The sequence below is a fragment of the Sorex araneus genome, chromosome 1 (genome assembly GCF_027595985.1).
Source record: "Sorex araneus isolate mSorAra2 chromosome 1, mSorAra2.pri, whole genome shotgun sequence".
Lineage (NCBI taxonomy): Eukaryota > Metazoa > Chordata > Mammalia > Eulipotyphla > Soricidae > Sorex > Sorex araneus.
The window spans coordinates 233,789,885-233,817,205 of record NC_073302.1 but is presented as its reverse complement, the minus strand read 5'-3'; the positions used below and the strand labels follow the sequence as shown (position 1 = coordinate 233,817,205).

The 27,321-nt window shown below is 36.2% G+C and overlaps 1 protein-coding gene across 5 annotated transcripts in view; it reads left to right on the top strand.

The window, feature by feature from the left end:
- Window positions 1-27,321, top strand: part of NBEA (neurobeachin) — a 625,086-nt gene that overhangs the window by 277,898 nt on the left and 319,867 nt on the right. For all 5 annotated transcript variants that reach the window (XM_055142057.1, XM_055142054.1, XM_055142047.1 and 2 more), the window contains one exon: window positions 9,493-9,554. In XM_055142057.1, coding sequence (XP_054998032.1) covers window positions 9,493-9,554 — 62 coding nt within the window. The remainder of the gene's footprint in view (window positions 1-9,492; window positions 9,555-27,321) is intronic.

Below are 27,321 nucleotides of genomic sequence, written 5' to 3'. Positions count from 1 at the left end.
TTACTTTTACATTGCAGTTTATTGCAATAACCTTACTATGAGTACTTTCAAAATATTTCAAGTAAGAAAATAATAGCAATCACTGACTTCCTAAAGCTCAGTCACATTTACTTTAATAAATCCAAGAAATCACCCACTTAGAGCCAGCTGTGCTTTGAAATTCAGACAGGAGGGAATTTATGAGAGCACTAAGGTGAAAATACATGCCCTTCATATACCAAACTTTGTTTCTGCCTCCAGCACCGCATTGTCACCTATGCATTGCTGTGATAGCCTAGGAGGCCCCTCCAGCTGCCGAGATACTCCTGCTGGCCCCTGTATTGCAGGGCCTAAGCAGCAGAGCTTCTGCAGGCCTGGTGTCCGATCAGAGGAATAGCTCAGTTGGCCCAGAACTGCCAGACTGGCCTCCAGGCTTCCTCAGCCTTGCTTGAAAGATAGTCCCAATGCCGGAATAAGAAGGAAAAAAGAAAAGTAGGGGTCTGGAGCCAGTAAGTAGGGCATGGTGCCAACCCAGGTTCGTTTCCCAGCACCCCTGTATGGTCACTGGAGCACTGTCAGGAGAGATCCTTGAGCACATAAGCCCAGAGCATCACTGGGTATGCCTTCCCCCTGAGTCCAAAAGGAAAGAAAAGTAATAGATACCACTATGTGTGTGTCTGGTTTTTAGCAACTTTGGGGAGTCAGTGGTAGTTCATTAATCGAACACATTACTATGTCTCCAATAAAACGTAAGAATATCTACACTTGTAATGAGAATAAAGGATGAATATGACATAACATTAGTATTCAGATAAAAACTTTGTTGATAATTGATTTGATAGCATTCTTTAAGAAATTTTTCTGTAGAATTAGTTTTGAAATTAAAAAGCATAATTGACATGCATTTACTGTAATTTAGTCTGTAGTTCAATGAATTGTTGATCTGTATAGTAGTTTGCACGTGTAAATGTTCTCTCATCCTGTGTACTAGTAAACAGGAATCATGGAACGAGCACAAAGTTTTTACTGGAAGGCAGCTCATTTATTTCAGTGTTGTCGTGTTGTTTTAAAGTACAATGACAGAGTTGAGTATGTGTAACAGAAATTTATGCCCCTTTCCCCAGCAAAGTATAAAAATATTATTTGATCTTTTACAGAGAAATATTGATGATCCACGGTTTATAAGACATCACTAGAAGCATCAGTAGCCATCCTGTACTACAGATAGTATATCCATCCTGAATTTATGAGAACTTACTGAACTGAAACAGAGCAAATAATGAATTCTCATTGCTTCCACAGTGAATAGTTTTCTCTGAAAATATTTTTCACTGAAATCTCTGAAAACTTTTTTACCTCCATTTAAAATGTTTAATGAGAGAGCTGAAGAATACATTGGTTAAGTCTCTTGCCTTGCATTCAGCCTATGCAGATTTGATCCCCAGCATCCCAAGTCCAAAGGCTCCAGAAGCTCTAAATTAAATTTTGGCATATATTCTAAGTATGGTCCGAAATGCATCTTCTTTTCTTTCTGTAAATCTTCCCTGCATTTGCATTCCCTGTCTCAGTGAAGAATACCATGATTCATACCTTGTTCTTTTAACCTTGAAACTCATATCCAGTCATAAAATATTTATTGCCCCACTCCAAAATGCCTTTTAAATAAGTCATAGCACCTTTACAAACTGCCAGCTAGACTTTGCCGTTGTGTTCCTTTGTGTTTCACTGACAGTAATCTTTCCAAGACAGATCTGATCTGTCTGCCTTCTGCTTGAAATACTCCTGATTCCTGAGTATTCAGGAATTGAATATTAATTGAATATTAATTAGTATTAATAATTATAATACTGGAGCCTTTGGACTTGGGATGCTGGGGATCAAATCTGCATAGGCTGAATGCAAGGCAAGAGACTTAACCAATGTATTCTTCAGCTCTCTCATTATACATTTTAAATGGAGGTAAAAAAGTTTTCAGAGATTTCAGTGAAAAATATTTTCAGAGAAAACTATTCACTGTGGAAGCAATGACAATTCATTATTTGCTCTGTTTCAGTTCAATTAATATTAAGTAATTGATATTAATTAATCAATATAATTAATAATTAATTATTATTGATTGATAATAATTAATGTTATTAATTATTACTTAATTAGTAATTAAGTAATAGAATACTAAGTATTCTCCTTACCCAGGAACAGTGTGGGCGTTACCTGTCACCCTTAATTTCCACTCCTTTCCTCCCATCTTCTCTGCTCCGCAACACAACATCCCAACTCAGTTTTGCTAGACATTTCATTTTTTTATGCCACTAAATATTTTTTCTGTGACTTTGGGAGATATTCCTTGTCTTTGTTTTATTTTGTCTCACTAGGACTCATATTTTCCGACTCCTTGGGCCCCTTCCCTATATAGTTCTTCTCGGTTGATTGTGTGCTTCTGTATGAGCTTCTCTTTGTGCTCAGTGTAATTCCTCGAGTATCATGATTGTTTGCTTATGAAATCTCTTCCATTTTCTTTGGTTCTTTTTAAATTTAGTACCTGGCACGGTGCCTGGCATGTTAAACATGAAGCTTAATAAATACTATTTGAATGAATTGGTCTCTTGTTATTTCGGGGGGTGGGAAAGCTCATACTTGGATATGGTGTTTTGGGATATGACTCATTTGCTAGAGCACATGCCTAGAGTATGTGTGGTCCGAGTCTGAGTCCCGCCACTGTGTGGCCTCCCGAGCACTCTTTAGTCTGACCCCGGTGGCAGGAACACTCCTTGTTATGGCCCCTATAAAAACAGTAGTCATTTTCACTCAAATTCTTAGTTATTTATTTTCTTTTTAAATTACAGTAATGAATGATGGTTTCTAGATTTATTCATTTGATACCTATTGAAAATGTACTTAGAGCATTGCCTTAGTCAGAGATTTCCTTTGTGAAAGAAAACTCAGTTGTCACTTTAAAGATAAGTCATTCCTCTATGTCTTATTCTCTCCTTGTCATTGAAATCTTTCTGACCTCTCACTCCCACTGACAGCCACATCCTATCAGAGAGAGAAATTCTCCCCAGTATTCCAAAATGTAGGAGATCTTAGTTTTTTCCTTAATCTCCTCTAATACTTACATATGCATAGTCATACCCACCAATTGGCTCAAAAGTCTGACAACTGTGTATTAAAATAGCATCACTGTATCTTTCAGTGTTCCCGTGTTAAATATAGCTTTGTCCCAAGGTCAGACTCTAATGAACTGCAATTTCACCTTGACAATTTATTGGGATTTTTTTGTGTGTTTTGTTTTATTTTATAGTGCAGAAGTATAGTTAGAAAAGTTCAGGCTGACTTCCTACCTTTAAAATATTTGAACCCCAAATACCATTCATATTTTGTGATGGCTTACTAAATTATACCTATTCTTGATATTCTGCCTTCTCTGGCTCCCCCAAATTTGTCCATCTAATTAATCATCTCAAGTACTTCTATCATAGACCCACTCAATTATCCAACATTGTCTTTCAGCAGTGCAGTACATTTTATGCTGAAAATCCCTAACCAGCTTCCCCCCTCATTGGAGTACCTCCCATACACACAGCTGCTTTCCTCACACATTTATTTTCACAAGCCCAGGCTTTTAATTTGTACTGATATATGGGGTGATATGCACTATTAATATTTGTAGTCTGACTTTACCATGGTGAATATATCATTTTGGTGAACGTGTTCTATTAATTGGCCAACATTCCCAAGTCAGTTTTTGTTGGAGAGGCAGCTTATTACAGGTCTCTTGGACTTTCTCATAATCAACAAGGTGGAAATAGAATAGTAAAGTCATGTCTAATCCTTAGTATTATTTCTCCATTTTGTAATTTAATCTGCATTCTTCCTTATTAACTTTCAAAAGCAGTTATTATTTTATTTCTTTTTACCTTTCTCTTTAACCTCTCAATTTTACCCATCTTCCAGTCCACTTTCAAGAACCACATTCCCCGCCCTGCTCTCTCAGCTCTTTTTGCTTAACTTTATGTTTTGTTTTGTTGTTTTTTCTTTCAGTTTGGAGCAGGGGATCACTCCCAGTACTGCTTCTGGCTTCAGCCACTCCTCCAGGGACCATGTAGTGTCAGGGTTCGAACCTGGTCTCCTGTGTGCAGAGCATGCCATTAGCCCTTTGAGTCACTTTAGCTCCAGAACTAATGTTTCTTGTGCAGAAAACATTTTCAAAATCTTACCAGTTGAAACCAACATTGTGGCCTTTCTTATTCTTCCTTAGTTACTTACTGCTGTCATGAATGCTAATTATTGGTGTTGCTCTGCAATGAAAACAAAGCTGGGCTTTTTTTGAATTGGATGCCCTAAGTTGAGGTTCTAGGTTCATTAAATAATGAGTGAAACATTTTGGACTAGATGATGAATCTTAAGTTTTTAAAAATCTACCTCATTCTGTGATAATACCTAATTCAAGGAGTTGAGAGGATCAAATAATAAGGTACATATAAAAATTATTTGTAAAGAGCAGAGATGTAGCACAGGGTCCAGGAGCTTGTCTTGCACACAAGCCCTGAGCGTCACTCCACTAGACTCCACCGATCTCCCAAAATGATTTTTTTTCTTTGTCTTTGGGCATACCTGGAAGTGCTCAAGGCTGGCTGTGCACTCAGGGATCACTTCTGGCAGTGTATAGGGAACCATATGGGATGCCAGGGATCAATCCTGGGTCCGCTGTGGGCAAGGAAAGCACCACACCTGCAGTACTGTCTCTGCAGCCCTCCCCTCAAATAGTTTATAATGATAAAAGCTTAAATTAAGTGCTTGAAAATTTTAATTTTGTCTTAAAATATGAATTTGGGGGGCCGGAGCAATCGTACAGTGGGGAGGGCATTGCCTTGTATGTAGCTGACCAGGCTTTGATCCCTTGTATCCCCTATGGGCACTGCCAGGACTAATTCCTGAGTTCAGGGCCAGGAGTAGTGTCTGAGCGTTGTCTCCAGGTGTGACCCAAAAAGTGCCCCCCCCAAAAAAAATTAAAATATGAAATTTTAGGGAAGTGTAGATAGTCTAGTAAACCCTTGAATACTAACAATATACTTTGCTTATTAGAGGAAGTACCAAATAACTTAATCTGATTATGGATTAATTTTCAAGATACAAACAGGGAAAACTCAAATGTTTGAAGCATACTGTGTATTTACCAAAGGGCAGAAACTCTCTCCTGCCACTTGCATTCGGTGCTCTCGGGCCACTTCCCCCACCCCAGGGAGGCCAGTGGCGATGGGCAGGCGAAGGAAGGAACAAGGGCCAGGCTGGTTCCTTTTAGTTGCAGTTTATTCCATTCCCATCTCCATTCTTCTCTGATTCTCCTCCTACTTCTTTCTCCCCCATGCTACTTCATTCTCCTTCTGGATCCCCTTTCATTCTGCTTCTGGCTCTGGTTCCCTTCTACTTTTCTCTCTCTCCCTCTTCTTCTCTCTCTCTTTCTCTCTCTTTCTCTCTCTTTCTCTCTCTCTCCCTCTCTCCCTCTCCCTCTCTCCCTATCCTCTCTCCATCTCCCTCTTGTTCTCCTCTCTCCCTCTCGCTCTCCTCTTTCTCTCTTCTCTCTCTCTCTCTCTCTCTCTCTCTCTCTCTCTCTCTCTCTCTCTCTCTCTCTCTCACCCCCTCCGATCTTACAATCTTAGTTTATATAGCAGTCACCAGTCACATATCACATAGGGTAGTGATAGAAAGGTGGATTGAACATTAAAAAATCAACAAAGAGAGGTAAGACCACTCCTCCAGGAGATTAACTCAAGGACAAAATCTCATGTAAGGAGGTTACTCCAGATTACTGCTCAAGGGTAGAATTCCAATGAGGATATGTCCCTTTCTTCCTTCCTCAGCTAGTAATGCACTTAAATAGTTGTAGTAGATCTACTTCTAATATTTCTAGCAATGTCATTCTGTATGAGCACAGTAAGAGATATATCAAATTTAAAGTTTGGTTCTTCCTGAGGACATCTCACTATATATTCCAGACCACAGTCCTCAGGTCAGGTTAGTCTTCCTAACCCCAGCAGGGTCCTAGTCTCGTTGTTACTTTTGGATCATGACAACATTTGTCTATGACCATGCTCTCAACTTACAGTTGAGTATTGTGGTGCTTTGGCCTGGCCCATTTCGATGCCAGGGTAGCTCACAGCTTGACCTGGGCCCATTCAGTCCCTCATTGGAACCCTGCTTTTGGGGTGCAAGGAACTAAGGGCAACTGAGTTGAGAAAGCAGATGCTCAGGAGTAAATATTATTCGGAGTCAATCAACCCCCAAGTTACAGAGCATAATATTAATTGCCTTCCTGTGTCCATACAGAAAGGACATTGCTTTAAAGTAAACTATGCAAAAGATGGAGAAAAGCAATATTTAACTTACAAGTTCAATGTCCCAGAAGGATCTGATCTTATAATTTAACAGAATCTGATTAGGGAAAAGGTGATTAACTGGTTGGGAAGGAGGGTGCAGAGAAGAGTTTACAGATAAACAAAGAAATAGGAGTGACTTAGTAGCACTGTGATGGGTGTAGTCCAATAAACCTAAGTTCCCTGCAGCAAGGCTAAAAGGACAAACCCAGTGTTATCCTACAGCATACATTTTAAAAATATTTCTCTTATACATAATATAACTAATGGGTACAAAATGATGGGTTTTTTCTTTGATCTTAAAATTATAAATGTGGGTGATATTTTATTCAAAAACAATAGATTATGTGTATAAGGAATATCTGAACATGACTGTTTCTAATATCATAAAAATGTTTGACTTTTACTTATTTGGTTTAATAATAATTTTGTTAAAAAATTACAAATATACTGGGCCGGAGCGATAGCACAGCGGGTAGGGCGTTTGCCTTGCACGCGGCCGACCCCGGCATCCCATATGGTCCCCCGGGCACCGCCAGGAGTAATTCCTGAGTGCAAAGCCAGGAGTAACCCCTGAGCATTGCTGGGTGTGACCCAAAAAGCACACACAAAAAAAATTACAAATATATTTGTGTAAATACAAATCTATATAAAAACTCACATTTTTCCTCTGCTTTTGGGGGGCCACACTTAGTGTTCAGGTGATCCCGGCTCTGTGCTCAAGAATCACTCCTATCATACTCAGGGTACCATATGTGGTGCCAGAGAGCAAGCCCAGGTCATCCATGTCATGTGCAAGGCGAGCACCTGACACACTGTACTATCTCTCCAAGAGGCCCATAATTATGTAATTATTGATGTCCTACATTTTCCAAAATTGACTCAACTTTTGTTCCCATTGGTCCCCCCACAGCCCCTTTTGAAGAGGTTGTTCATTCGCTCAAAACAGACTAGAGGTAGCAATAAAGATGTGTCTGTGGCGTTGAGGTCACTGGCCTTTTTTCAAAGTTCTGGAGTAGTGTTTGAAGACTACATTTCTGCTAGCTCTTTCATTTGTCATTTGCTTTCAACAAAGCTCCAGGGAAACATCTGTTTACATTTTCCTAGGATGTCACGATAGTATTTGTAAGATTTGTGAGCGTTCTTCTTACAGAGGGCTTTTTTAAAAGTCCATTTAAATGTGTAGTGTAATTTGTTTGTAATTTTTAACTTCAAATTGGGGTGTATTAAAATTATTATGGTGAATAATAGTTCTTTATATAGTATGTAGCCTTATAATTTAATTACTCTTACATAGCCTTAAAGTCTAATATTTAAATCAATAATGAGCAAATATGTTCGGTATGACACTTTGCTTTTCATACTTTGAATTTTACTTAATTTTTCTATGTTAGACCGTTGAGTAGTCAACTCAACAGGTGATAAATGTCCCCTTAATCATTCTGTCTCTGGGGCTCCTGAGCTTCAGGATTGTCAGTCACTTAAAACAGTTGTTCTTAAATGAGCTTTTCACATCTACCTCGGATTTCATTAGTTAACTGTCCAAAGATCTGAGAAGATGGAATACTAGTACCATTTTACTTGTGTCCATCTGTACAATAAGGATAGAGTTGTTAGCAGAGTGAGACACGAGTGGGCATTTATTCACTACCTACAACACAGATACCTGCGAATAACAAGTTTCAATGCTTTTGAAACTGGTTATTGAAATTGCTTTTCAAGCTGGTTATTGAAATTGCCTTAAGAAAAAGAAACTGTATCACTTTAGTTCCCCTTCTAGTAATCATTAGTGTGAGACTTTATCATCCTGTCTCTTACATTAATTTCACTTATTACATTTCTCTGCAAAGAAAGAAATGTAAGTACTTTTTGGAGGGGAGTGCGCCTCCCCCACCGTTGCCAGGAGTCTCTTGGCATTCCCTGCATTATCACTCACAGCTGTGAAGTTTCAAGGACTGGGCCAGTGATTGGTGCAGCTGGGGGGCCTTGGGGGCACTCTAGGGCCACACTGGAATGATAAGGGTAGTCTCAATGATAAGGGTAGTTTCAATTAATTATGACTTGAAATTAAGGAAAAAAATGTCAAAATTAGTAGGCATCATTATCGGTATGATCTTGTCCAAAGATTGTTAACAATAGTGGTTCATCTTTCTATATTGGCACCTTAAAAAAAAGAAGAAAGAAGAAAAAACCCAGTAATCAGTTATCTTTTATGTGTAACAGTTATGCAGCAGATATTCTTTTAATTGAAAAAAATCTCAACTAGCTAATGTTTTAATTGCTTATAGAATTTTTTTTTCATTTTTTAAATACTACACGCAGTAGTGCTCAAGACTTACTCCTGACTCCATTCAGGGATCACTCCTGGTGGGGCTTGGGGAGACAATCTGGGGAGTTAACCCTGGTCAGCCACCAGCAAGACAATCTCCTTACCCGCTGTGCTGTCTCTCCAACCCCCAGCAAGAATATCTTCTTATTAGCACAATGAAACCGATGCTATTACATCAGAGTATATGTGAATGTTAAATATGACCATATGGATGTGACACAATCCATAATGCATAACATGTCGCAAATGATGAGTTGCTAGTAGACATTATAACATACATATTATTACAAAAAAAATTATTTTTTTCTCATGTCTTTTTGAAGATTTGGAAGCAGAAGAATGGGATTTTTTAAAAAATAAACATTAATAAACTGTTAAATTCATTTTCAGTTTTTTAAAAATTATTCAATAACTGACTATATATGGGATTATCTAATAAGGTATTTGAGGTTTGTTTCTTAGAAGAAAATTTAGGCAGATCTTCTATACTCCAGGACGTAATCAAATGCCAACATAGTATAACGCAGCTCTAACTAGACTATCAATTTTGATAAATATGCTCCACTGTGCATAAGTGTAACAATGCCCTGACCCAGGCATGAAGTGAATTGCTGAGTATTTTGAACACCTTCTTGAATCATACTATTTAAAGGTTAATTCTAAAAACCATGTGTTAATGTTTCCATTCATTTTATTTAGGAGTTATAGTTTAAAGGAGAGTTTTTGTAAATAAAAATGTGTGCTCAATTGAGTTGAATGACTGATTTCTACTATTGTAACTGATTTTGCTTAAACCTTCTTTTGTTGTAGGCCTCGTTTGTATGAAGTCCAGCACATCCGTGGTTGAGCTTGTTATGCTGCTTTGTTCTCAGGTACAGGAATCTCGTCTTAATTACTTGAGGTTTTTCAGTGGCAGTAAGAATAGAATGTGTATGTTTATTTAGGGCTACTTATGCCTTACACACACACACACACACACACACACACACACACAGAGACATTATATAATCTCTAAAACTAAAGTAGATAATCTAATTGATATATTTTATACATATTATCTTCCCACGTAATTATTATCTCCATCTTTTTTTTTTGTTCCCCTTCACTATCTTACTCTTCCCCACCGTCTTTATGCTTGTCTTTCAGGCTCTTCAAATATAGACACATACACATACTTTTGTTACGTCCCACCATTCAAACGGCATTTAGTACAATTTAAATTTTGATTTTTATTGCTAACTACATGGGTTGATCTCTTGGATTTGAAATAATAAAAACTAATTCTCCCCCCCATGCAATAGCCAAAGTATAGAATAAACTTATCAATGACTGGTCTTTGGTATGATTGATCCTTCTCCGCTTTTAGGTAATATATGTGTGTGTGTATTTAAATTTTAAAAGTCTGCATATGTTAAATACTTTATAATTACTACTAATAATTAAAAATGAAAACTGTTGTTATATTGCATTACTTTTTTTAAGAAACTTAAGAAGCTCTATTCAGATATGTGCTTTGTTTTTCTGATAATTACCCACTATAGAGACATAATAGAATAATCCACATTTTCACTAGTTCTGTCATGACTCACTATCTTGATCTTTATATACCAGAAATTTTATAGCCTGAGATTGTAAAAGTAGCTTATATGTGTTTACAGAAAAAAAATTATGCCTATCATTTTTCCAATACAGAGGAAAACATTTTTAGATATTAACAAAGATATAAACAAACTCTTACTAGTGACCACCTTGGAATCTGCCTGGAACTCAGTTACCTCCCACTAAACAGCATATTTAATCCTTTAAAATATCAGCAAAAACAAAGTAACAGAACTCACCAGTGTATTTCCGGTGTTCAGGGACACTTTCATCCAGAATGTGTTCATAGGGTGGTCACTCAGTCCACTGCTCACATTTTCTTCAGGAAGAATATGAGTAAGGAGAAAGTTAAACCAAACAACATCACTGGTTCATATGTTCATGTGCAGAGCATTTGAAATTCGTTTTCTATTAAAGGATCCTGAGTTCAAGAGATGTTCTGAGAAATATGTCTGAGCCTTTTAGGTTCTTGGTGATGCACATTTTATAAAAATATTTTGGATAGATATAAAATTTCTTCTTCCTTAGCTCTGGGTTTCACTGAAGTTCAGAGAAATAAAGAGGAATTTAGCATCAGGCTCTAGTGTCTTTGATGGCCTCATCATCTAATCATAGGTTTAACATTACTCATTTGCTGGCTCCAGGAATTCCTGCCATTAAGGGCCCTAGAGATGCAACTTTGCCTCAGATATTGATTGAGAGGAAGAGTGAGAAATTTAAGCTCTCTGTGCAGTGCACTTTCTTGCAATGTTTCAGCAGAGCAGTGTTATTATAAACATGTCTCTAGTTTGAGTTTTTCATTTGAAATTTTTAAATAATTTAGTGTGTTTAATATTTTAAGTGGCCAACTGATTAAATATAGCTTATTTAAATTACCCAAAATATGTGTTTGTAAATTAAAAAGTAATTTATATTATTTTATTTTTTGTTACACTGATTTTCTTGTTTCCATAAATAATAAACTCCACAAAATACTGTTAAGGAAATAAGTGAGCATTCTTTTTTCTATAATATCCAGGTGTTGGGAGGTTTATTATTATACTATAAAGTTGCTTTATGAAATCATCCTTGTAGGGAATTAATTGTCTCAAAACCTTTGGTTTGGGACACACAGAAAAATAGAAATGTCTTCGATAAGTTTTCTCAAATTGTGTGCTACTCAAATTCAAGATGATTTAGCTCCTTTTTTCATGCATTAGCAGGAAAACCATAGCAGTAGCTGATATCTGATAAAGAAGGATAAGTAACGTTAATGGCCAGAGATTGCTTGGCATAGCACTTTCCAAAGTTGGGTTTCTTCTGTGGACCTTAATGCCTCCCTTCCGACGATCCCTGTAGAGTTAGCTCAGCGCCAGGAGCTCTTTGTGCCAGGGCAGAAGCATCCTGAGGAATCTGGACAGCTTGCCAAGTTCTCAATTGTTTTTCTGTTTCATGTAGCCCTTGTAAATATCAATAGCTTGATATTATCATGGACAGTTATTTTAAAATAGTATCAAATTCGAATAATGATCTTGATAATGCTACATATATGTAGTTTAAATATATTCTATCTTCCCACATTAAAAAATATATCTGTGTTTTGTTTCTTGGTTAAAATAAGCTTTCAATGCAAATGGCATTTGACCATTAATTTATTTGCTTAAATAGTGGGTATTTTTGTTTCAAATTTAGACAAACCACTGGAGGATAAAATTTTGCTTGGAAAAGTTATGCAGCTAAAAATTGCAATGGGAAAGAAAAATGCAGCAACTTTTGAAATTTTTCTTTTATTTGCTACAACAAATTAGATGATTTTTATATTTCATGTTTTCCATTTCAAAATTTTATATGAATAATAGTGTATTCTACCAAGAGTATCACATTTTCATCTTATCTGAGCTTCTCAATAAACTTACTGTTGGTGAAAGTTTGTGTGCAAAATATGGTCTAAATTTACATGAGATCATCTTACAAGTGTCTGAAGGTACTTGTCAAGGATAATGCAGTTCATATGGGTAGCCTTTTACACTCCAGGGAACATGCTATCCAGTCTACTCCCCAGTGGAATTTTAGGTCTCTCTAGAAAAAAGAATTAAGTTTAAGAAGCTACTAATATTTAATAAGAATTTAATTTCTTTTACTATATTCCCTATTTTGTATCATCTTCTTTTACAGGTAGATCTTATGACACAAGATTTACTATTCTTCTTTCTGTGTTAAAGTTGCACACGGTAGCGCAGATATATATACATATATATATATGTGTTATATACATATAACGTATATATGTGAAACATTTCCCTTTATTTGGAATTAAAATGAGCTGAAGCAAAATTTTATGTGTGTGTATGTATTTTTTTTTTTACAAAATCAGTCACAAAGTTATTTACTGGATTCTTGGAAGTGCTGGTGCTGCATTCTGACTTTTAAATCGTTTACAATCAGATGTGCTTCAGATACTTTATTATGCTTGAGATACATTATTATGATTGTATTGTGTTCTTTGATGAATAGCAGATTTATTTTTCAAGTAAACTTTTGTAGGTACTATAATAGTTTGTAATTATTTCCAGATTTTTTTAGGAAGTCTCCATCATAGGTACTCCAGGAAAAATTGAGTGATGTTATCCCATAGGATTTCTTTAAGTTTTTATAAGTAAAGCTTAGCAGATGTCACTTGCATTTTTCTACGCCTTATCTGTCAATAGAAAACTTTTTATAAATTGGGAAACTTTTATGTAAAAATTAATGTCTCAGTACTTAAGTACTTTCTGACTTGAAGCATTGATTAAGCAACTGTATGCTTAATAAATCATTTTTATTCATATTGAAAAAATCCAAATGTATAAGTAACATAAAATAAAAGTCAGCCTTGAAGTCTCCTTGGAATCTGTGTATGAAGTTGCTAACATAAATTATTTTGTGGCTTTGTTTGATTTTATTCTTTTTTAAGTATTTAGTAGACTTAAATAAAAGAGATTTTGGTGATTTCACTGATGTGATCAAGACCAGGACTTCTGAACACAGCACTTAAAAAAGAACCACAACTGAAGAATAGTCTTCCTTTCAAATGATTTGGTCTTTGAACATTTACATTTTTTCATTTTTCTCCAATTTGATACAGTTTACTCGTACAGCACAAAAGAAAAAACACATATTTTTCCCTATGACAAACTGAAAGTTGAGATACAAAAACATAGAAAAGATAAATTTTCAGGCCTTCTAACCTTTTTATTTCATAAGTTAAAACTCATGAATTGAAAAGATTTTTGTTGTGTTTAATAACCATGTGTTTAGGGATCAAACATGTAAATAAATTAGGGGCAGACTGGATTTTTCCCAAATATTTTTGTAAATATTAATCCCAGTTATGTGAAATTACATCATCTTTAATTTTTAAAAACCTAATGATTGCTTTTTGCATATATTTGTGATAGCTCTACATTCTTAAATTTTCTAAGGTCTATAAAACATACCAATGAATTAGAAATAAGTAAAGAATTTGAAAGTTGTGATATAATATTTTTGGTTTGTTTGGTTTGTTTGGCTATTATTTTGTGGAGAGAGCCACACCCTGAAGTACTCAGGGCTTACTCCTGGCTCTGTGCTTATGAATACACTTGCCAGTTCTCCAAATAATATGTTTATCTGAATGTCTTTTTGCTGAGAACTGCCCACTTCCTGGGAATACTTGGAACGAGTATTTTAGTATAGTGTGTTAGTAACATTTGAATTAAGCCGGATGAGAAATTTGTAACTTGTATTTATTGTGTTTCTTTTACTGTTGCTCTGCCTTTTTAGAAGGAATAAAACTATGCTTCATTCTTGTATCTCAAACAATTTTGAGCATTTGCCCCTGATGCCTCTTTGGCATCAGGGGAGGAGGTAGAGGGGCATGGATTTGAAAGAATCCAATTCCAATTGGTGGCATAATATCATCTCAAAGTTAAAAGACCAAATTGGTTGTTTTCATTTAAAACTTTTTGAAGTTATTGTGATTATACTCTACTACAAACTATAAAGTTTATAATAGCTCCCGAGTATAAGCAAACATTAAAGGAGATTGAAAGTGGGATGGCACATAAAAATTGTCAGTATGGATCATAATATTTTTATTATATTTTATAAAATTCTTAGAAAATATAGAGATAATTTATTGTAGATACTTTGAAAGAATAAAGAGCATAAATGTGAAGCAAACAGAAGATTTCTCTTTCATGTGTTTAGAGAGAATTCCTGCTGAATAATTGTGGCAGGAGAGGAGGGCAGACTCAACTCTCTTACTTACACAACTATTCCTAGTATTTCACTCGGAAATTTGAATCTTTATTTAAAGAGAATTTAATTCAGGTCACTTTTGATTATTATGTTTTGTTTTTTTGTTTTTTCGGGCTGGAGTGATAGCACAGCCGGTAGGGCATGTTGCCTTGCACTCAGCCAACTAAGGTTCGATTTCTCTGTCCCTCTCGGAGAGCACAGCAAGCTACTGAGAGTATCTCGCCCGCACGGCAGAGCCTGGCAAGCTCCACGTGGCATATTCGAAATGCCAAAAACAGTAACAACAAGTCTCACAATGGAGACATTACTGGTGCCCGCTCGAGCAAATGGATGAACAACGGGACGACAGTGCTACAGTGCAATACTGTTCTGTATTCTCTTGCTTTCGGTAGATTTGTTTTCCCTTTTGAGTGTATATTTCAGTGTATTTATTTTCATTGACTATTATGTAACACTCAGGTGACCTTTTATTCTTCCACTGCACTTTCCACCCGGAAGATGGTGTCCTGTAGTTTTGCAGTTTAAATAATTATTGGCTCACTAAGAGCTGCCAGTTTGTACAGAAAGTCCCATGTACCTTTGCCGAGGTTCCTTTACTGTGCTGTCATATATGAATGAAATATAGTGTGAAAACCAGGAAAGTAATATGGGGACATTATTGTTAAAAAGATTGCAGTGCCTGGTATGTTATAAAGTGGATAGGGCGCCTGCCTTGCATGCTGTGGCCCAGCTTCATCTCCTGGCATTCCATTTGGTCCCTTGTAAGAAAATCTACCAGGGGCAGCCTGAGGAGACCCCGAAGGCTCTCCCCCTGGCCGCTCGGGTTCGGATGGGGGGGGGCGGTCCCAGGCCCCTCAGCCAGCCAGAGCAGCATAGGCCATGGGGCAGACAGAAGAGGAAATGAGTGCCAAGCCCGTTGATTGATCAGTTGCTGTTTATTCCATTCTCTCCACGCACCTGTTTCAGTCTCTATGAGCCCCCCATTCTAGTCTCACACTGCCCCTCATTCCCATCTCCTCCTGTCTCCTGCTCATCTCTCTGAGCTCCCTCTCGCAGCCTGGGCTCTCTCTCTCCTCTCTGGATCCTTCCTCTGACTGCTTCTCCTCCAACCTAGCCCCTCATTCCTCCATCCCAGCTCTCCAGATGCTCCTCTCTCCACTGGTCTCTTCAACCCTAATTGTCTCTTTCCTCGCCCTCTGGGCCCAGGTAGCAAAATGAATGTAAGAAAGCCCTTCCTGAAGGCCTACCAGACTCAAGGGAAACACGACCTAGAGGTATTCCAAAGCCCTTCCTGACTGCCCACAGGCAAAATACCTCTTAAGGTGTTTTTCTTCTTTCCTCAGTCCAAAAACTCAAACATCTTAATACTAGTTATTTTTGTATGGACACAGTAAGAGATACATTGAGACTTAAAGGGCAGCTGTCCTGGGAACATCTTGCCACAGATTCAATACTACAGCACTCAAGGCTGTAGTATTGATCATTAATCATACCTAACCCTAGCAGAGTCCGGATCTAGTTATTGCTTTTTGGATCATGACAGCATTTGTCCATGACCAAGCTCTTAACTTACAGTTAATCATTAGGCACTTTGGCCAGGCCCATCTCGATGCCAGGGTAGCATGTAGCTGCCCTGGGTCCATCCCTTTCTTCATTGAGACCCTGCCTTTGTGGGTGCTTAGGGAGAAGAGGAAAACAATATTTACAAGTAAGTCAACAGAGCACAAAGAAAAAAGTTACAAATTAACACAGATGAATGCCAGCACTGTGATGGGAGTAACCCAAATAAAGCTAAGCTACCTGTGGCAATGTTATGCTACAGTCCCCTGAGTACTGCCAGGAGAATTCTTGAGTGCTGAGCCAAGAGTAATCCCTGAGCATCTCCAATTGTGGCTGAAACAAACAAAAGACTGCAAATGTTTCTCATTTTTCATTACTTTTAACATGCTTTCATCTATTTGTGCAGTTCTGAGTGGCTTGCGTTGCTGTAACCAACCACTGTTATAAAAATATAAAATTACTGCTGTGATTTTTTCCCCCAATTATTTCAAACCCTTTGTTTCATGAAGCCTTGACTGTTTATTATTATTTGGATTATTGTTATTTGGGTTACTCCATCTATTCCCTTAATATTTAAAAGACATATGGCTAGGTAGAAAATACAGATACCTGTTTATAGATAGAAGAGAAGGCATGATGTTTTTTATATTGTCTCATTGTATACTTACTTGGTATTTCTTCAGAGTATTTTAAATCATAGAATATTTATTAAAAAAAATTCAAAAAGGAAGCAACTTAAGGATGCTGTAGAGCTTTATAGTTGCCCAGGGTAACTTTGTGGATGCCGTTCACTTCAGTTACACATTTGTACCATAGCAAAATTTATGTTTATTTATGCTCAAGACCTGTTGCCCCTGGCATCTTCGCTAGCACATACACTGCACAGATATTTATTCATTCTAGATGACTTTTTCTGAATAAAAGGAAAATGCAGTCCTTAAGATGGTTTAATAGAGTTAGTGTTTTGTTGCCTTGTGGCCACCCACCATGCTTGGTTGCCACTCTGGCCTACACCCTGCTGTGTTCAGAGGGCCTGTTATGACTGGGGTCCCTACCCGGGGCCTCCCGCATATGAAACTGCTTTGTAGTGACTCAGCCCCTGGCTGAATAGCTTTTATAAATATATATTTTTTGCCACAATATATCTATAACATGAATTGTGCCCTTTTAACCGTCTTAAGTGTATAACTCAGAGGTCTCATATAGTCTTAGTATTCTTTAATATTTTCCATTTTTATTTCCAAAGCATTTTACCTTCCTTATTCAAAACCTCCTTATCACACAGTACTAAGCCCCTCAGCTTCCCTGCTATCACTAATATATATTAGGGGGACTCTGTGTTTTCCCTATTCTCAATATTTCATGTGTAATCCTATATTTGTGCTGTTATGTCATTTATTTCACTTAATATCTTTGGATTTATCCAGCATGTACACAAATTTTATTACTGTTTTCAGAATTATTTTTATGCCTTTACCATTTTTACCCCAGCCTACTTCTTTTACTCCCAGCTCCTCCTTCTACTGTTACCGGTGTCTCTGGGATATATTTTTAATTTGCCCGTCCATCAGTTTTATATTCTTGTATTGCATACATAGGTAAAATAATCCAAGAATCGGCTTCCTTGTTTTGCTTTACATAATTCTCATAAGCCTCTTCCATTTTGTTGGAAATAGCAAAATTTCATCCTTTATATAGCAAAAGTATTCCATACTATAAATCTTTACTCAGCCATCTATCAGTTGCTTCCATATTTTGTTCCTTTCTATAATGTTATCTATAATGTAAACATAGATTTATATAGTTATTTGTTTAGTAATTTGTAACATTCAGTTTTACACCCAAACGTGGGGTTTCTGGATCATGTGATAATACTAATTTTTGTTACAATAGGAAGCTTTATAGTGTTTTCCAGAGTAACTGCAGAAGTTTACATTCCCAAAAGCAAGTTAGAATCTTTTTCCTCATATCCTGTCCAAAACTTGAGTTATTGCTGCTTGTGATAAAAAGACTTTACTCTTTTTCATGGTAGAGTGGTATTGCACTCATATGTAATACTACATTTTGTTCATCCACTTTTTTATGAATTCAAGTTGTTTTTACTTTCTGGCTACTGTCTCTAACTCTGTTAATAACACCCTGCAAATATTTGAGATACTGTTTTTAATTCTTTTGGACATATATCTGGGAGTACAGTCCTGCTGTGTGATAATTGTTTTATATTTTTCTACAGAAGCATCCCTATTTTGTTTCTTTTGATGGTATTGGGTTTTGGGGACACACACATCAGTGCTCAGGGTTTACTCCTGAGCCTGTGTTCAGGGGTAACTCCAGTCAGCTTGGGGACCCTATGAGGTGCCAGGGATCGATCCTGGGTCAGCCATGTGCAAGGCAAGTGCCCTGCCTGCTGTACTATTTTTCTAACCCCATGTATCTATCTGCACAGATTTAAAATTTTATTAAGAATGAGCAAGTTCTCCAGTTTATTCACACTTTTGTAGTTTTCTATTATGCTTTCAAAACGTAATTGGTATTGTTTAGCCATTCTGGAGAAATGGAATGGTCTCTAAGTCCAATGAGTGTATATCATATTATGGCTTTAGTATAAGTTGTATTTCCGTAATGTTCAGTGATGTTGATCATCTGTTAACCCTTATCTGATATATATTAGTTGAAAAGATTTCCACCTATTCTGTGAGTCATTTTTATTCTCTTGACAGGATCCTTTGATTCATTGACATTTTAAAATTTGACAGCATTTAATTTATCTCTTTTGTTGTTGCTGGTGCTGCATATGTTTATAGCACATCGGTGAACTCACGACTAAATACTGACTCATGGATGTGTATCTCCAGTTCCCTCATAGATTTTTGGTTTTAGTTCTTAAATTTGGATTTTGGTCCATTTTCAGTTGATGTTTCATATGGTGTGAGACAAGGATTCAATTTCATTATTTCATATTGTGGATCTGTAGTATCATTTTCAAAGAGAGGAACCTTTTCTCTTAATGTGCTGAGTATTCTGACATCATTTAACAATATATTAGTATCTTGTGAAACCTCTTTAAGTTTATTCTTTCTTTATATAATTTACCAACTTTTCAGTCACTGACCTTGTTATCTAATGTTATTTTATGGTTGATCTTCATATAAAAAATTTACTGTTTTATTAGTGTTTTGTATTAATTTTTATACTGCTTTTTATAAATTTATAAAATAGGCTGTGGAAATTTTTAAATGATACTTTACTAGACTACATAGAATGTAACTTTCCTCAGTTTTATTATTAATCTCTAAATTTCTCCACAGAATTTTTAGTATGTGAGTTATTAACTTTCAAAATGAAAACTTTGATGATCAAACTTCTTTTATGGCAGTTTATAATAATTAGTCATTAAGAAAATAGGAAGTGCAATGTCAACTGGTGTTCAAGAAGAATTAAGATCTTGAATTAACCTCTAACTTTTACCTTCAGATATTTTCTGTATTTTCACAAAATTTTACATGGATTGAATTTCTAAAGATACATCAAATTGGCTTACTGAATTGTAAGCAAAGCAAATGGAATTAAAAATGTGCATTGAGTTGATGTATAGGAAGAACAACTCATGGAGAAAAAAATGTCCTAGATCTGAGATTTTTGCTAGGTAATCTAACTACCACAGAGTGATTGTGAAGAAAACATAGGGAGTTCATTGTCATCCTTCTGGAACTTATTTCTCTTCAGAGTATTTAATTTCAAAGGATCTTTAACTTGATACCCAATTCTTTGAAAAAGTCCTTCATCTTGAGGAAATTTTCATGCAGCCATGTAGGAGACTTAAAAAAATTGTGACACAATTGTCTAAAAACTTGGCTGCTCTCTACAAGCACTCACATGCAGTTTACTGTGTTTCCTCATGAAAATAAAACTATGATGCTTATGTTTAATTTATGCTTTTTTATGAATATACGTTTTCTTTAGTAGTAAACTGAGGATATAGTATGACTGTTTTCTCAAGTGGCAAAATCTTTCTGAAATAATTTGCACTTTGGGTTTCTGAATGGTTCTTTTTTTCTGTCTTTACGAAGGTGTTTTCTTTATCTATTTGACAATAATTTTGATTGACTCTTTGTATCACTTCTTAAATATTCACTTTCCTTGCTCTAAGTCATTCCTCTAAGGCTACACTCAGACCTAATGGAGAACTGTGATTTCCGGGAGTGTTCTATTCCTGTGTGTTTAGGAGCTCTCACTGTAGCTTATATCTCAGCAGTTACAGAGAAGACAAATTATCAATTCCCCATCCACCATACACTATGCTTTTCATATCATAAAATTTTGCATAGCTCCTCTTTAAATATTTTACCTAATTATTCCTTATAGATTCCTAGAAGCATGGACCAGGAACCATATTATAACATTTGCTTTGTATATGACTGACCTGGGTTCTATCCCTGGCACCTCATATGGTCCCCCGATCCCCACCAGGAATGATCCCTGAGTGCACACCCAGAAGTAAGCCTTAAGCACAGCTGAGTATGACCTTCCCAAACACAAATGAATGAAAAATCAAATTCCTGAAATCAGCTGCATAGTGACATCATTTAAGAAAAAATTTTTCAGATTACAAAAACAAATGTTTGTCAGTATAAATAAAGTGCCGAACCTAATTCATTTTTTCACATTTATACATTCATTACATTTAACATTCTTGTACTTACTAAAATTATACTAAGAGAATGCAAGGGAATTGCCAAGGTCTTAGGAATAATCTTATTCTAGCAGTGTCATTATATGTAGTAGCATACTATTTTACAAATTAATAGAAGGAAATTATAATAACTGAACAGCTTGAAGAAAACTGCACATCATTTTGTAACAATGATATTAGCCTGTTCTTTTTAGCAACTCTGAGTTTACATATGTACAGTCCAACTGGGAGGAAGAAATGACTTATCTCAATAGTTCTCAATACTGTCTTCACATCAAAATCATTTGGAAAATTTATGCTAATCCCAATGCCAGGAACACTGTCTTTAGAGATTCTTATGATAAAATTTCGTATTTCAAAAGTTCTTCCTTTGACTCTCATTCAGCCTGAAATGAGAGCCAGATACTGTCAATGTGAAATGATTTTAGCTCATTAAATGTGTAAGAGCCTTCCCTTCATTAAGGAACTTATGACATAGTGAGGAAACAGATATAAACAGAGATCTCTACAAATGACAAACATTGTTTCGGAGGCAACTTTCTATGGATAATAAGGCTAATACTACATACTGAGAAAAATACCTATCTAGACTTGATCTCATTTCCAAAGTACTAGACTTGTATTACATGCTCTAGTATCTATTAGGATATCTAAAATGCTAAAATAAGTTGTTATGGTATTGCCCTTTCCACAGGAGTAATGAAAAAAACATCTGTTCCTTGGGATTAGAAGGAGACACATTTTTATCAAAAATTTTAATGTACTTTTCTCTAGATTGCTTTTTATTTCACATCCAAGTTTTCCTTTATACTTGCGCATTTTTATTTACTACTCTTTTCTGAGGGACCAGCAAGCAATCGAGAGTATCCCACCCGCACAACAGAGCCTGGCAAGCTACCCATGGTGTATTCGATATGCCAAAAACAGTAACAAGTCTCACAATGGAGATGTTACTGGTGCCTGCTCGAGCAAATCAATGAACAATGGGACAACAGTGCAGTGCAGTGCTACTCTTTGCTGTTCACTGTGCTTTAAATACCAAGGACTGCAAATACATAGGTCATTTTAACTAATCACTTACCATCACTCAGCAATTACTGAACAAGCTTTACAGACCATATTAGATCTAGAAGGAAATATATACTCTATTTATTTTTAGGAATGCCTTGTTTTCCTTTATATTCCATTTTAATTTTATAGTTAAATAAGCTTGTGTTTTATTTGCCTTTCAAGATCCATTTAATTAAAACTCACGTAAACAATGAGAGCCTTCAAGTGAAATCCCAGAAAATAGCTAATGGGGATTGTTTAAATGTCTAGTTTTGATAATATTCATCTGACTTATGGTCCCTCATCTACTGAAGGAGGGACCTGGAATGTGGTGGATTATGAGAATGACACGAACTCTGTCTCAAGGTTCATAACCCCCAGAACTATGAATACTCTGCATTCTCATGCTTTAAAATCTATACTTTGTTATTACAAGCTTGCTAACTAGTGTGAACAAAATCACTTCATGTTTTCCCCTTTCTGATACCAGGACAATGTACAAATCTGTACATACAATGACAAAGGAAGAAGGGAATCGGGCATGTGGTGGCGAGAGTCTTACCACTTCATCTCCATGGACTTGTATATCTTATACTATAGTTTTTAAAATAAAAATGCTAACTCTCTTTCTTAAGAGCAATTGTCAACACTTTTAAAACTTGAAAGTTGTTAATTATTTAAACAAAATTGACTTAATGAGTTGAAATTATGCAAATTGGCTAATTTTGAAAACATTCAAAAACTGACTTACACTCTATTACTATGTATAAAACTGCTCTGGTATTCCCAGCTGATCATATTAATGCATTACACTGTAGACTTTCACAGTAGGAACATACTAATGTTTGGCAAGTAAATAATGAATAGAACCTACAAAAATAATACTACATGAGATATATTTTTTATTTAAATTTTAAAAATAAGAAACTTTTCTTTTATCATGAGGAACTTTTCTATTTAAAATCAGCAAACTTATAGGATTAATTTTTGTTGCCTTAATGCTGTGATATATTTCCTGTGAAATCATGTCAGCTATTTCTTCTGGCCCTATAGTTACCCCAGATGAATATAAATTGGCTCTTCCTTAACCATATGGTACCTAAAATTTTATCATGCAATGTGCACATAAAATAAAAAGCAAGCAGGTTTTAGCGACCTCTGAGAAATAGTATTAAACTAGTTAATGTCAAATTTTTATATTTGAAAATCAGTATATCAGCTGATATAAAGCTAGTCTACAAGCATCCCTAGTAGAAACATTCTTTTATACTTATTTTATTTGAGCTACTGTGAATTGCAATACTGTTCATGATGTCTTTCATGCAATCAACATTAGAACACCTCAGCTTCTGCTGGGTGTTCCCTGCAGCCAGCCCTACTCCCCACCATGGTAACGGTTTGTTTTTTAATTGAAACACTGTGAGATACACAGTTACAAAGCTGCTGTGATTTAGTTTCAGTCATACAATGTTTCAACACCATCGCTTTACCAGTCTACATTTCCTACCATCCTCAGTGTCTCTCCCCTAGCCTGCCTCTATGGCAGGCACTTTTCTTTTTTTCTCCCCCTGTGTCTCTCTGTCTCCCTCTCTCTACTTTCAGGCATTATGGTTTGCAATACAGATAATGAGAGGCCATCACGTTTGGTCCTTTTCCCACTTTCAGCATATATCTCCCATCCACAGAGATCCCTTCCAACCATCATTGTCTTAGTGGCCCAGCAACTGCCTTCTTCCCCAGAACTTGAGGCAGACTTCCAACACCAGACAAATCCTCCTGGCTCTTGTTTCTACTGTCCTTAGGTGTTAATCTCATACTATTGGGTTTCTTTTTATATCCCACAAATGAGTGCAGTCATTCTATGCCCATCTCTTTCTGACTCATTTCATTCAGCAGGATACTCTCCCATGTCCATCCATTTATAAAGTAATTTCATGACTTCTTGTTTTCTAAGTGCTGTTATAGAATTATGTGGGGAGAATGCAGATCTCATTCGTTGTTGGTGGGAATGCTGACTGGTCCAGCCTTTTTGGGAAAAAAATATGGGTGTTCCTCAAAAAACTAGGAATTGAGCTTCCATATGACACAGCATTACCACTTCAGGGAATGTAGCCCAGGGGTGCAAAACTACACAGCAGAAATGACATCTGCTCTTCTATGTTCATTGCAGCACAGTTCACAATAGCCAGAATCTGGAAACAACCCAAGTGCCAAAGAACAGAAAACTGGTTAAAGAAACTATGGCACACCACGGAAACATTTTAAGAAACTTACTGTTTATTGGATCACCTCTCATCTCTGCTAATAATGAGAGGTGAATAGCTAGTACAGATTCTCTGTATGTTTATCTTCTGGCTTCCAGAGTAGGAGGTGATGAAGAAGCATAGCCCAAGGTCATGGATGGAACCCGGGCTGGAAATGTAGTTTTGCTTTTAAGCCTTTGATATTGGGGGAACTGTGTCACTTTTACCAGATCTTTTTTGTTACTTGTATTTATTTTTACATTTTGAGGAAGCACACCATCAGAAGTTTATTGAAATGAACTTAATAACTAAAATACCAGAATTCCAAAACCGCTCAGCCACTGTTGCAGCCATGTGACATCATATGTTCTTCATTATCAGCAATAGAAAACAAATTATCTAATGATGCCTTTTCGGCAATCTGATTTTGGGGGGAAAATTCCAAATAATAATTGTGGGTTTTCTGTCAAAAATTGAATGTAATCAAAGTAAAGAGCGAGTAAAGTGGAAATCATCTGCCACACAGGCAGGGTGGGAGGTGGGAGGGGGGTATACGGGGTTCTTAGTGGTGGAACATGTGCACTAGTGAAGTTAGGGGGTGTTTGATCATTGTATGACTGAGACTTAAACCTGAAAGCTTTGTAACTGTTCTCACGGTGATTCAATAAAAAAATTAATTTCTAAAAAAAAAAAAAAAAAAAGATTGTTATTGTGTCTTCCTTAATTCTCCGATAGAATCAGCATGAAATACACCTAAACTGAAAATTTTCTTTGTTGGAAGATGTTTAATGACAAATTCATGTTCTTTAATAGACATATGATATGACTATTTAGGAATGTGAGTAGTAGTTAAATTATGTGTTCTAAGGAATTTGTTTTCAAATTATAAAAATAAAGTTGTTAAGATTTTTTCTGGTTGTTAATTTAAAAAAAAAAAAAGAAGTTTATTGAAGAAGTGGATGGAGAACAAATGTTTATCCATGTCCAAAGATGTAATTCTTCTTTCCATCTTTTGATCAGATTATGTGTCCTGAAGTAATGCTTCATAATTTCCACATTATTCTCTTTCTTCTAACATCCAGCTTTACTATTCAGGAGTCTAGCATCATTGTGATTCTTGTTTTGTTGTATATATAAATATTTTTCTTGCTAGCTTTATCCTGGTGTTATAAAATGTTATGACTGTATGCTGGTGTGGTTATATTAATATATTTTAATTAGGAGAGCCTGGCAAGCTCCCGAGAGTATCTCGCCCGCATGGCAGAGCCTGGCAAGCTACCCATGCATATTCGATATGCCAAAAACAGTAACAAGTCTCACAATGGAGATGTTACTGGTGCCCTCTCGAGCAAATCAAAGAGCAACAGGATTACAGTAATACAGTGATATAAGGTCTAATCTGTATTTTGTGAAATATCTTCTTGAAGTCTTCATATTATATATTTATATTGATAAAAAAAGAGCTTTGAGAAACAGTAATGTCAGGTGGAGGGGGAAGAAATTAGGATAGATAAGGGACCACTGTGACAGTTAGAATTGGAAGTGGTCACTCTGGATCATTTCATTGAGTGAAAGTAGGTAAAGGCATACACGATAACTTCTCAGTAACTGTATTGCAAACCATAGTGCCCATAAGGAAAGAGAGTGTGTGTGTATGAGAGAGAAATAGAAGTAAAGTGCCTGCAATAGTGGCAGACTAGAGTGGGGGCCAGGGGTCAGGTGGGGAGGGTGGCAGGAAAAAACTGGAGACGTTGATGGTCGGAAATGTACACTGATGGAGGGATCGGTATTGGAATATTCTTTGAAACCAAATCATGAACAGCTTTCTAACAACATATCTCACAGCAATTCAATAAAAAACAAGCAAACAAAAAACAGCTAAGTAATACAGTGAATCATACTCAGGAAGGTCTAACTGGCATTGGTGTTGGTAGGTAAGAATTGTTTGTTTTTAAAAAAAAAAAAAACTAACATCACAGTAGTATTCCTAAGAACTTTTTACATTTGATGTGCTTACTGTGAGATTGTAAATTATTATAAACAATATGTAATAAACATGTATATATATCTAAAGATATTAAGTCACTTTTTTTAAATGCCAGAAGGTTCTCTATAATTTTTTTTTAATGATGGAAAGCTTAAAAGAGCTTTGCAAGGTACAATAGCAATCTTGTTTTTTGAAGGATTTTAGTTACATACTATAACAGATAGAAAGCAGTGACTTTGCTACAAATGGCATGGCTTTATCTCTTACGGGATCATTACTGTCCCCAGGCTGCTATATCTCTCTTTTCCTAAATTCTTTGTTCTTCATTGGAAATGCAGGTTTATGATTTGTTCTTCTATAAATTCTTCACACTTTTTCTTAGAGCAGAAGCTATTTACATACAAAGTAGCTGCTGTGGGTATTGCATTTGTTCTTACCTCGTGTTCAAAAACTAAACGGGAAGGTGAACAGTAGTAGAGTGACTTACTGACCTGGAAACTTTCCTGTAAAGCTGAATTGTGTGTAGGCAGCTTATAATCTCTCTGTAGCCAGCACTTTAGCTGGTTGAAAAAACATGCAGAAATGCATGTCTTGAAGTGTGGCATGGGAGATCAATACTATTTTTTTCATAGATCATATTAGGGAAGTTAATGAAATGATTTTCAGTTTAAATTTTTAATTTACCAGCTTTGAAAATATTTTAAAAGTTTATTTACTGAAATAAGCCATTCATCCTTCCCCCAAGTAGTGTATTCTAACTAAGCCATAGAAGTAGTGAGAAACAAACAATATCCTTGCCTAACCTATAACACTATATAGCAGTCACTTACAATAACAAAATAATAGAATGGACAGATTCTCAAATAATGTGGGTGTGGGGCAGCAACCTGAAACATAAATATTTACTCTTGTGAAGACACTGGGGCAGTTGAGATGGTACAGTGGGTGTGGATGGTGCTTGACTTGCATGCTGACAACCCAGATTTGATCCTTGACATCTCATATGGTCCACTGAGCCCAGCTAGGCATGATTCTTGAGTGCAAAGCCAGGAGTAAACCCTGAAAACCACCAGATGTGGCCCAATTCATGACCCCCCCAAAAAAAATTTAAAAAGCAATGTAACCATAATTTGGAAAATAAAATTGGAGTATAATTCAGAAAATAGAGATTTCATGGGTCTATACAGTTTTTGGAGGTGGGGTTGGGCTGCACCCAGCAGTGCTCAGGCCTTACTCCTGAGTCTGCTCAG